This window comes from Crinia signifera, chromosome 7 (genome assembly GCF_055691185.1).
Source record: "Crinia signifera chromosome 7, ASM5569118v1, whole genome shotgun sequence".
In the NCBI taxonomy this organism is placed as follows: domain Eukaryota; kingdom Metazoa; phylum Chordata; class Amphibia; order Anura; family Myobatrachidae; genus Crinia; species Crinia signifera.
In genome coordinates this window covers 61,209,507-61,222,431 of record NC_139223.1, presented here as the reverse complement: position 1 = coordinate 61,222,431, position 12,925 = coordinate 61,209,507, and the positions used below count along the sequence as shown (strand labels likewise).

The 12,925-nt window shown below is 42.8% G+C and overlaps 1 protein-coding gene across 2 annotated transcripts in view; it reads left to right on the top strand.

Moving 5' to 3' along the window:
- Nucleotides 1-9,552, top strand: part of CYTH3 (cytohesin 3) — a 124,318-nt gene extending 114,766 nt beyond the window's left edge. For both annotated transcript variants that reach the window (XM_083153208.1, XM_083153209.1), the window contains exons 12-13: nucleotides 4,493-4,647; nucleotides 6,349-9,552. In XM_083153208.1, coding sequence (XP_083009334.1) covers nucleotides 4,493-4,647; nucleotides 6,349-6,421 — 228 coding nt within the window. In that variant the 3' untranslated portion in view covers nucleotides 6,422-9,552. The remainder of the gene's footprint in view (nucleotides 1-4,492; nucleotides 4,648-6,348) is intronic.
- Nucleotides 9,553-12,925: the final 3,373 nt, after the last annotated feature.

The window sequence follows — 12,925 nt, the reverse complement described above, 5'->3', positions numbered from 1 at the left end:
CTGCTGCGGCATCTGTGTTCAGTCCAGCACCAGCAAGCAGCTCTCCTCTCCTAGTCTGGTGTATGTCGCCACCAGATGCATTGTACAATATATTGTATATATATATTGTGCCTGCAAATTTACAGTATATTTACATACATACATACATACACTTTTTGGACAAATCCCATACCGTGAGACAATTGAACTAGTTTACATGAATAGACAGGTGGATAAATCCCAGCAGCCTCAGCAGCTGCACAAGAAGTTTGTAGCAGGTCACGTGACTTTTGAAGCTGCTGGGACTGGCTGCAGCTTGCTGAGGTAGTCGGTTAGGGGAGTAGTTGGAAATACTGTAAATGAGGGAGAGAGAAAGCAGTACCATCTGACAGGAAATACAAGCCTATATAAAGAGAGTTAATGTCTAATATAAGATGAACTAGTGCATATGCTGCACTTAATGCTAGTTAATTGGGGGGATAATGTTTTTCAAATGTATTACCAGCTAACTTAAAGTAACAAAATGCACATGCGCAGCCCTGATGGGGCACCGGTAAGGAAAGCCATGGATGCAGGGCATAATGGCTATTCTTATCGGCAAGGGGGCTGATAATACATTTAAGCGATGGTGCCCACTACTCCATGTTATGGCAGGAGAAGCGGGACTCGATATTTCCTAAACGTTACAGCCATGTTAATACATCTACCCCACTGTCAGGAATTTCAGTGAAGGACTTCAGTCTACAAAATAAACACATAAGCATGGAAGAGGATAAAAAAATTAAGTAAATGCATTGAATAAGCCGGAAATAATGTAAAGTGTGTTAGAAATCCAGAAATCATAGCAAATGCATTGAAAAAGCTGGAAATCAAGGGGGAATGTCTACATGGCTAACCCACTTTCCTTCATTAGATATACCACAACTGCAAAAGGGTCTTCTCTATTCCCGACGAACCCTCAAGGCCATCATGTACACACAACTTTTCCTTAATATTTACCATAACTCTTACCTATCCCCTATTAGAAGATACCATATGCAAACTTCTAATGTACATACCTGTCCAAAATGCCAAATGGAAAACGCAGATAATTTCCACTGTCTGTGGGCCTGCCCAATAATCCGATACTTTTGGCTTCTTGTGAAGCGTTATGCAGAGGCCAAATTATTCGCATACAGATGGAGCCGGGCTCCCTCTTGCTGGCGAATCGCCAGACTGTCACCGCTGGCGATCCGCCAGCAGCCCGGCTCTCCATCTGACTGACGCGCGTGCATCTCACACGCACACGCGTCTCAGTTTCCGTGCGGCGGGGCGACGGGACCCTGTCCGTCTCCGCTTTAGGGAGACGGACAGGGTTAGGGGGGGGGGTGCAGGGAGGCGGTGGGGACCCCGGGTGACCGCCGACAAGGACCCGGGGGAACCGTGCAGATAGAGGTGGCGGGGGATGGCGGCTGGCATCCGGCTCCATCTGTATGTCCCTTTGACCCCAGAATGGGCGATACTGGGCATATTTGACCCGGATCTTCGCATGACGAAAGAAAGTAAAAAACTCTTATTGGCCTTGAGCGCTGTGGGAAGGAAGACTATCCTCCAAAGTTGGATTGATCATAACCCCCCCCCCCACACACACACACACACACACTTCCCCTTATTTTTTAACAAAACTCTACTTCTTTTTTAGAATGGATTGGATAGAAGCTATTGTCGATAGAAACAAATACGTAGAAAAGTTTTTCTCCTATGGGACTCCTATATACCCACCCTACCTTCTAACACAAGACAAATGGTACATGCTAGTTTAAAATCGACCACATGGTACCTCACTAGGCCAGTAACTATGTCAAGTGTATTAGGAAAAGCCAGAATCATAGTAAATCCTTTCTAAAAACATAGTCAATGTATTGAAAATGCTGGAAATTACAGTAAATGCATTGAAAAAGCCAGAAATCATAGTAAATGCATTGAAAAAGCCCTTTGGCTTTTTTTATGCATTTACTATGATTTCCGGCGTTTCTAATACACTTTACATGGTTTCTGGCTTTTTCAATGCATTTACCATGATTTCCGGCTTTCCTAATACACTTTACATGGTTTCTGGCTTTTTCAATGCATTTACCATGATTTCCGGCTTTCCTAATACACTTTACATGGTTTCTGGCTTTTTCAAGGCATTTACTATGATTTCCGGCTTTTCTAATACACTTTACATGGTTTCTGGCTTTTTCAATGCATTTAATAATGGTTTCCAGCTTTTCTAATACACTTTACATGGTTCCCAGCTTTTTCATTACATGTACCATGATTTCCGGCTTTTTTTATACACTTTACATGGTTTCCGGCTTTTTCAATTCATTTACTATGATTTCTGGCTTTTACCCACTCCCCATAAGCACGTATTACTAAAGAGACTCTGTGCATAAAATAGCTGACAACAGTGGTGATGGTATTATTGCACAATAATAAAAGAAAATATCAAAAGTGATAAAATTCTAGTGTAATATTTAATATGCTTTATGGTAACAAAAATTGATGTTGCTCTGTAATGCAGAGCTTGACAAATTTCTTTAAAATCTAGGAGCTAGATAAACGATCAATAGGGACCGTGCGCCCTGAAGGTGCACATAAAAAATGTACACATGCCATAATGTCCATTACATTTACCACACGCCGTAATATCCATAACACATTATACCAACAAATTATGCCACACACTGTAATGTCGATTACACATGCCGTAATTACATATTATGCCACATACGTTTCGCTTACCTACATGCTCGTTGCTATGGGTTTCATGCTTGATGCCAGGGGTTAACATGCTCATTGCTAATGGGGTTAACATGCTCTGCCTGGAGTAAATGCTTGGTGCTATGGGGTTACCATGGTCTGCCAGCGGTAAATGCTCATTGCCATCAGGTTAACCTGCTCTTTGCCAAGGGGTTAACCTACTCATTGCCAAGGGGTTAACATGCTCTACCACGGGTAAATGCTTGTTGCTATGGGGTTAACCTGCTCTGCCAGGGGGTTAACCTGGTCTGCCAGGTGTTAACCTGCTTGGTGCCAAGGAGTTAACCTGCTCAACGCCAAGGGGTTACATAATCTATAGGGGGTAACCTCCCTCCTCCACCCTGCCATTAACATCCCCGGTAACGGCAACAGCCGGGCAGAGCGGTTGACCCCCTCTGTATAAGAGCAGGTCCGCCACGGCGTGGCCATTTCAAAATTGTCGCCAGATAGCGAGCCATTCAGAGCTCAGTCTGACAGCCAATCAGGAGCCCAGCTACCGCTCCTGACACCCGACCTACAAACTCCAATTGACTTGCAATGCCGGCACTGGCGTAACTAAGCCACCGCAGCCCCCGCCGTGGCAGGGAGGCGCAGAGTAACTATGGGCGCCGGGGGGGCTGCGGTGCTATAGTTACCCGCTGCGCTGCTGCCCGGCCCCATCTTCGGTCACTCGCTCCCGGCGCCGGCTCCTGCTGATAATGAAAAGTGACACTTAGAAAATGGCTGCCCCCGTATTGCAGACAGTTTTGGCAGCGAAATTTTTTTGGCGGGGGGGCGCAAATTATATAGTTACGCCACTGAATGCCGGCTTGCGTTTTGTTATAGGCTCACAGCGACAGACCTGCTCTTGCCTTATACAGCTAGGGGGGTTGATGACCACTCTGCCCGGCTGTTACCGCAAGCCCACCCACCCAGCCAAGTCCAGATTCTGTTTCCTCCCCCCAAAAAATCTGTTCGCCAGGAAGCAGAATCTGGTCGCAGTGGCGACCTGGCCCCTGGGGTTTGTCGAGCCGTGTAGTAAAGTGACGCATGCTTAATTATCAAATTTATATTGCTTTCAGCATTCAAAGGGTATTGTACTTTAACCTGATTACTTTTAAGGAAAGTTTAAAGAGATTCTAGAGCGTGATATTTACCGGATTTCATTTCCAGTATAATAAATCTATTGTAGCTTGAGTTGTGAACTACTGTAATTGATGTAATGTGCATTGTTTATCTATGATTTGTTAGTATTTAAGAGTAACGTTGGTGTTACTTACCTGAGCACCATACAGTACCTAGTCAGTTATCACATATAGCTTATTGCAGACTGTATACTGGTCTGCGTCCATGCCGGGCTCCACAACAAGGAGCAGCTACGTGTAACCTATTACTGGTTTGGCTATATGAAGGATTTCCTTCTTTGCAGCACAAACTCAGATTATTGCATGGGCCGTAGGTGAACTGTTTGCTGTTGGCAGCAGTGCAGAGTATTTCAGTGTAGGCAACTGTAGTTAAAACCTAGCCGAACATGCAGCTAATGTGATTATTATCTGCAGCACAGGAAAGTATAGTATAAGGAGACTCCTGTCATACCATCTATACACATCAAAATCATGTTGAAAGTCTTCATAGATACATTTTCAGGGGTGTTAAATAGATAACCAAAGCAAATATACCCCTCCCTCCCCCTCACACATTCATACACACATGTGGAATACTGATGGTGTCTCCATTTTTATTTCAGAATTGTTTTGAGCTATTTAATCCAAGCCACAAAGGTCAAGTTATCAAGGCCTGTAAAACGGAAGCTGATGGGAGAGTGGTTGAAGGAAACCATGTTGTGTACAGAATATCTGCACCGACCCCTGAAGAGAAGGAGGAATGGATAAAGTCCATCAAGTAAGTCATCCTTGCAGCGAATATTCTGTCACAGACAGGGTTGGACTGGCCCATGGGGGTACAGGGGAAACCAGCGGTGGGCCCACGTTCTCCTCTAGAAATGATTGCAGGCTGTGCATTTATATGGTACATTATACTTATGGTAACTTATACTGCACAGGATTCTGGTATATTTTCTACAGTTTATTGTTCATTTTGAATATTGCATGCCCTAACATTACTATTATATACAGATAGGGCCACAATCATTAGTGCGGCTCCCCATTCGCGGCAATGGACGCGCGAGTGTATGAGATGCTCGCATGTCCCTGTTCCATTGATTGGCGCGCCAAGATGGGTCAGATGAGTTTGGCTCCAACTGTATATACAGGGTCGAGACCATGAACTCTTTCTAAACTCTTTACTAAAGCTTCCAAAAATGGACAGAGGTGACGTTGCCCATAGCAAGGATGTAATATAGAAATGATAGTCATTGGCCGACGCACACACCACAGGGGTGCTGGGAAGGGTCCGATTACATCTTTCTCAGAGGAAAATGTGGAAAGAAGCCCATAGGCTTCTATTGCATAATGCAATCTAAAGATGGCATTGTCCACTGTGTCCAGACTCAAGAAAAAATTTCAGAGCTTGGTGCACATGCAAAGAGCAGACAAATCTCCAAAAAAGAAAAAAAAATCTTCTTTGTGGTGTATGGAGAGTCTAAATGGACAAGCTGTGTCTTCAAAGTACAATTGGGGAGTTTTCTGCTGGTTTCTGTTACAGATATATTACATATTTTCACCTCTGACTGTAGCAGGCGCAATACTACTAAAAATAAAAACACATACAGGCATTCCACTGTGTTATTATCATTCTCAGGTATTCGTTGTCAAGAAACAACAAATAATAATAATCCCTCAAACTCTGAGGTAAAAATGTGTTGTAAGGCTTTGGGCCTGATGTAATGCGGTGCGAGCTCGGTAGCCGTGCAGGATGCTGGCCGAACTCTGAGGTATATTTTATAGGAGCAGTCATTTACAAGGCAAAATCATGTAAATGAATAATGGGGGTTCGTTCAGACCCATTCGATCGCATGGGGTACGATGGTGTGCGCATGTGCAGATGCAGGGTGTGCGTGCGGCCATGGTGTGACCATGGCATGCACCCAATATTGTGGGCTGGGGGCGTGGGGCGGCGGATGGTCCTGCCCATGGGAATGCTCAGCGATTCATGGGCGTTCCCATGGAAATCACCTGGTGATGTGGGCGCCGGAGGCGGGCAGCTGACATCACCAAATGCCCAATGCCCGTAGAGCAGACTCTCTGCAGCTTTTGCGGTAAATGCAGTGGCTTGCATCATTTTAGCCCTGCCCCCACCCCAAAGAACCGCAAATGCAGGTATTTGATGGGCAGAGGGAGGAAGTGTGGGGGAATTCAGGGGCTTGCCCACACTTCCGAAGTGTGAAAGAAAGGTTCAATCCAAGATTGAGTGATTGACTCAATCCCTCCAACTCTTACTCTAATTTAACTTGTACTGGAGCGCCCTCTTTTGGTGAATTCTACATATATAAATAGGAATGTATTCCAGTAGTACACAAACTGGAGACCAAGTTGGCTGACCCGATGGTCATGAGATTCCATCATGCCCAATGAATTTGTTAGCCCGTGGTCTCGTGCTGCATTTTTTTCCCTTTAAATTAATACTTGTGCACTTTTCTTGTAGAGCAAGCATTAGCAAAGATCCCTTCTATGACATGCTAGCAACAAGGAAGAGGAGGATCGCTAACAAGAAGTAACCGGGGTTCTCTATGCAACTCATGAAGAAAGTTTGGGAAAGTATTACTCGCGGTACAGCTCGAAGGACCAACCTTAACCTGGACTACCGATATCTCCCCTGGCTGCCTCACCCACGTTACTTGCAGTGAGAATAGCTGCCATACGGTGGTGGTATATCAACCAAGATTTTACGTTTTGTATTATCCATAGACTCCTACAGTGTTTTTGGCTGTTTTTTTTTTTATTATTTGTTCATTTTATTTCTAATTTAATTTGAGTTCTAGACGTTGTAAACTTGAAGACTCCACATCCTCTTACCTTCTTGTAAGAACGATTCCTTGTCACGGTGTAAATAGCTCCTGTCCTCTGCAACTGGCAACCAAAAACACTAACTCTATAGTCCTTGTAGAGACTTCTGATTTCATGTTCAGTCCTACTCTTGTATATGATAGAAAGGCAGCTGCGTAGATGGTACTGAAGGCAGGTAGACCTGGCGAGATGCAGCCGTAACATGTTGGCCATGTTTTCTACCGTTATCCTGACTTGTTCCTTATAAGCAGCTTATGTCAGTATAACATTGGTATTGTGCTGCGTCTCAAGCAAAGGATCAACTTGTTGCAGCCGGTTCCTGAATTCTGGTTTAGCCACTGAATAGAAATTCTATAAGCTAAAGTTTCTTCTGTACACATTTTTTTAAATGATATATATATAAAACAATATATATATAATATAGGATAGCACCAGCTTATATTGACTGTACATATAATAGTTGTTAGCGGGGAATACACAAATGTGCCTGCTCATTGCTCATCCTAGGAGAAGAAATGGCTGCTGCATCGGCTTGGTGATAATCAGGAGGATGATGTCATACAGCCGCACATGTCTTATCTATGTGGTGTGGTGCAGATAGTGGTTTGGTGTTTAATACAAGAAGATTTAAAATTCTGCCTTAAACAATCAGAATCACTAATATCTCTTAGGCACCAGGTGCCTGGGGGCAAAAGATGCCTTTTCCCTTTCTAGTCAGTCCTTCTGTAAGTGGTCACAGGCCCAGATGGCGTTATTTAATCATGTGTGACTTCACCCTGGTGGGGGAGGGAAGACGTAAAACGTTGTATAGAGACAAAGGCCTTACACTTGTGTGTTCCCTCTACATAATGCAAAAGGTATATAGGGCTGACTATATGCAATGATCTCAGTGTATGGTTGTATTCAGTGTTTGCTATGGGGCCTCTTAATGTTACATTTTGAATGTTGTTGAAAAATTGTTTCTTTGCATCACTAAACAGTGTAATTTTATGTGAAAAAAAAAATGTTAAGCAAATAGTTGTTTATAATCAATGCCTCAAAAATGTGCTGTAATGAGATGATCTCATGGTTCCTATGGTTAGTTACACTCTATATACTCTTCAGGTCCCTGCCTGCATTTACAGGTCTTAATGGAGCACCTATTACTTGCTCTGCCAACCTTGTTCACACTACAAGGCTAGGTAGTCGAGGCACCTCCCCATTTCTGTGAATAAGTGAAAGGGGAGGGGCTTTGACAACTCTTGGGTGATGAAATGCAGGTAAATAACATTTTATCGCTCTGAATTCCAACCAATAATACCTTGTTTGTTTTGTGTGGAATAAGCTGTTCAGATAATGCAGAGCTGACTGAAGCGCGTACGGTGTTGAATAATCTCTGCCAAAGATGCTTGTACTAGGAGATGGAGTTCTGTAACTTTACACCTGTAGGAGTCTGTAGGAATAAAGGACTGGGCCTACTGTCATCGGCCAACTGCACTCCCAGTGGGATCCAGATATGTCCATATTAAGACCCATGTGTGGGGCCAAGTGGTAAACAGATATAGATGGCATTGGTAGTGGGCAGATCTTTATGTGCGAGACCAGCCTCTTGTCAAGCAGCTTTGTTATCACTTAGCCAAGTGAAGGATCATCTGTGAATTTTGCAAGTTAAACTCTTTTGTAGTTACCCTCCTACTTTTTTATTTTGCAGTGTTGTACTACATGGTGATTTGTATGAGTTATTTTATTCCGTGAATATCAAAATAGCTTTTTTGACCCTCAGAAAATTAGGTTCACATCACATTTTACCATATTTCTGTAAGAGACACCCGCCCCCCATCTGTAGACATTATATAAATTGGCCTATTGTTGGCAGTTTATTCCTCCTTCATCTTTTTACATTTCACCTGGTAAAAAGTTGGTATAGCCACATATAGTTATTCTGTTTTGTTAAATGTTTAAATATTGATTTTCCATTTTGTCTCTTTGGCCTTTCAGTGGCTCAATGTATTGTGTCGCTGATTATGTAGGCGGGAGGTAGTCACTATGGAATGGCCCCTCTTTCTGGAAAATAGTGGCAAAGCAATCATTTTTGCTGGGACCTTATATTCACTTTGATTGTGTAGACCTGTACTAACCAGGGCAGTCTGTGGATATTCTGTAACAAATACCAGTCTGTGCTATGTGAATTTCCGGCTATAATTGTCACTGTTTTGTGTATTTGTTAATAAGCATTAACTTCAGAAATGTGTTTGAACCTGGCGATCTCTGTAAGTGCACATGATCATTGTGGGATGCCCACATAGACACTGCCAAGTCTGATTAAAGAAGGGAAGCAGGCATCGTGAAGAGACGTGGTAGTTGCAAGTTCATTGCAGCCTTAAAATGGACCCATGACTTTTGCACACTGAAGGCAGCCATTTTGGGAGCTGAACCAATATCTAGTAGAATGCACCTCGTGCCTAAAGCCGTGATGTCCCTTTTATATAGTGAATTTGGTACTTGTTTCCTAGCAGGGCGCCCAGATTTTCTACGTACGGCACCGTAGTGAAATCGGATCGCATCGCATCGTATGCCCTTAATGGCATCCAATCAGATGAGATCCAATTTATTATCTTATCCTATCTTTTTAATGGGCTAAGTCAGAGAATACATTAAAAAGATAGAAATCGGATCGCATCGCATCGTATGCCCTTAATGGCATCCAATCAGATGAGATCCAATTTATTATCTTATCCTATCTTTTTAATGGGCTAAGTCAGAGAATACATTAAAAAGATAGGATAAGATAAAAAAATCGTACAATGAGATGGGATCCAATTTTTTTTATCTTATCCTATCTTTTTAATGGTGAAAGCGCCTAAATGCATGTGAAAGATAGGATGCCCCCCACTATCCACGCCACCCCGTAGCGTGGCGAGCACGGTTGACGCCACCCCGCCATCAACGTGAACCCGAAGCGTGGCGAGCGCAGCGAGCCCGCGAGGGGCGGCGGTACGCGTCCTCCGACCTTTTCATGCCCTACTATCCACTAGGGCGTGGAGTGAGAATAGAATAGTGTGGCGAGCGCAGCGAGCCACCGAGCCCGAAGCGTGGCGAGCGCAGCGAGCCCCGCGAGGGGACGCGGATACCTTCACAGTTATACGCGTCCCCTCGCGGGCTTCCCAGGTGTCCATGGCGACGCGGACACCTGGGAAGCCCACGAAGGGACGCGTTTACCTGTGAAGGTATCCGCGTCCCCTCGCGGGGCTCGCTGCGCTCGCCATGCTTCGGGCTCGGTGGCTCGCTGCGCTCGCCACACTATTCTATTCTCACTCCACGCCCTAGTGGATAGTAGGGCATGAAAAGGTCGGAGGACGCGTACCGCCGCCCCTCGTGGGCTCGCTGCGCTCGCCACGCTTCGGGTTCACGTTGATGGCGGGGTGGTGTCAACCGTGCTCGCCACGCTACGGGGTGGCGTGGATAGTGGGGGGCATCCTATCTTTCACATGTATTTAGGCGCTTTCACCATTAAAAAGATAGGATAAGATAAAAAAAATTGGATCCCATCTCATTGTATGCCATACGATTTTTTTATCTTATCCTATCTTTTTAATGTATTCTCTGACTTAGCCCATTAAAAAGATAGGATAAGATAATAAATTGGATCTCATCTGATTGGATGCCATTAAGGGCATACGATGCGATGCGATCCGATTTCTATCTTTTTAATGTATTCTCTGACTTAGCCCATTAAAAAGATAGGATAAGATAATAAATTGGATCTCATCTGATTGGATGCCATTAAGGGCATACGATGCGATGCGATCCAATTTCCTTACCCTGAATAGCCCACTACGTAAATAGAGTAGTGGGCGCCCTGCTAGGAAACAAGTACCGTGAATTTATATCTATTGTGCTCATTAAAATGGCTATTTCCAGTGTTCATCTATAGTGATCTATTGCCTTTAATAGTTAGATTATGTTGTGTTGCTTCCAGTTATTACTATGTGGTTAGATGCCATATCAATGAAGGTTTCATTATTAATATTAAAATGTAAGACAAAATAAGCTTGACACGCGTGCTATTCTTGTCAGCTGGCATTGTCTTGTGTAGCAATGTAAGATCAAATCTGACTGACTTTCATTGATGTGTCTGTGGTTGCATCGGTGCCTTCATTGTTGTGCAGTCTGGTCTGTACGATTTGACCCTGCTGGTGTCTCTGAATTTCTCATAGATTTGGTAATTTTGTAGACTGACCAGAAATGTGCAGGTGAGGGGGTCGTATGCCAGTGACACAATGATGGTGATGATGGGTCGCATCATGATGAACTTAAAAAATAAAAAAAGACACTACACTGTGACGTCTAAACAAATAAGATTGTATTATATAAGACATTCAATGTCAAACGCTACTTAAACTGGGCGCTATACATTGCAGAGAAACCACCATTTGCCATGTGCCTGCCCACTTGTCAATGTTCTCAAGGTCCTACAAGAGGAACCTTGCAAATGATTAATAATATGGTTTTGAAATTGGATAATGTCGTCTTTCTTAAAGGGACTGCCACATCTATTTATAGTGCATCTATTGCCTACACACAGTGGAGGAAGCCATTTTGTTGATCTGGTCTTGGTGTCAACAGTTTCCAGTGAATTAATAGGTGGCAGTTTTATGAATATTGGGTCCGAACACAAAATTGGCACCACCATTTTAGGTAGCAGTAGACTAGTTTATGTTATTGGTCTTATAAGGTTTGATTAAAGTTGCATCTGTTTCCATAAATGTGTTTTACACATCAACACCACTCTGATCCATCCATTTGTGAGCGTTTTTGCACCAGCTCCATTCTTGGTTCAAAAGATGCATCTGAATTTAAATTGCCAGATCTCTGTGTACGCTGACTTCTAAATAGCCCACAACTCCATCTTCACGCCCAGAACTTACACCAGAGACAGCGGGCTGTTTCTTTAACCACACAGGAATTGGTTTACAATATGTACAAAGTAGCACATGAAGCACAACGTACCTTGGCATGAAACAAAAACCATGACCAATGCATCGTAGCGCTTTGTTATAGAGATTCAGGCTCATTTGTGCCCAGATGTACAAGTGTTGCCTATGAAATTACTCAGTGCAGTCTCCTAATATGGCACTGCAACAAAAATGCATGTTTGAGCAAATAAGGCGCTATGTGCAAGCAGAGTCACATCGGACCGGGTGAGCTGAGATGGGGCTTTGGGCGCGACCACCTCAGACATGCAGTGTGCAAAAAAAACACCCATGGCTGCTTTTGCAATTTTTGAATCCGGCTCATAAACTCCACAGATAGGTGCAGTGATCTCTACTGAGGTATCCACTTTGCAACAGTCCATTATTGTGCAAAATAATGGCTCCTGTCAAGTCTCGATGAGGAAGAGCAATCTAGAATTTGCATTACTTTTAATTCTTTATAAATGAGAAAAATACTGACCTTGGTTTACTGTGACTTCCCATTATTCCTAAGGTTTGCAATTTCCAACCATTTTTGGGGGGTTTGTGATTGATTTTTTTTTTTTCCAGGACACTGTCCAACATTTGTTTTTTCAAGATTTAAAAAAAGAAAGTCTGGAGACTACAATCTACACTTGCAGAAATATATAAATATAGCAAATATAGTTTTCAAGATTCAGCTGGCCTAAATCTTGTGCTCAGAAAACAGATATTGGGAACTTTTTTTTAATGTGGTTTTAACAGTTTGTGCTTTTACAATACAACCTTTGTATTTTACAGATGCGATCTATGTTTCCAATGTACAGCAATGCATACTGGGTAAAATTAATTTCTATGTACCTTAAATGTGCTATTGGGTCATTTATAGACCGAGGTTAGCATTTGAAATGTGTAGTATCATGCTCTTATTTATTTTGTAGTAAATCCAGAATGTTTCTATTAGCAGTAAAATTTAATTTTAAAATGTAAATATTGTACAGTTGTATATTACATAGCTTATGTGCAAAATGTAAACCTAATTCTTTGCATGAAGAATTCTGTATCTTTTCAGAGTATATAAACTCAAGACAAGCTATTACAGGAAAAATATTTGCAAATACTGTTACCTTTCTTGGAATATAATTAAAGACGTATATTGTTCAAACATAATTGACTCATTTTTTTTTTTTTTTTTCAATCGACTCAACTGTGCAGAAGCTTAATGTCATTTATGCACATCCAATGTAATAGACACCAACAGTGGTGATTACAGTCAGGTGCAAC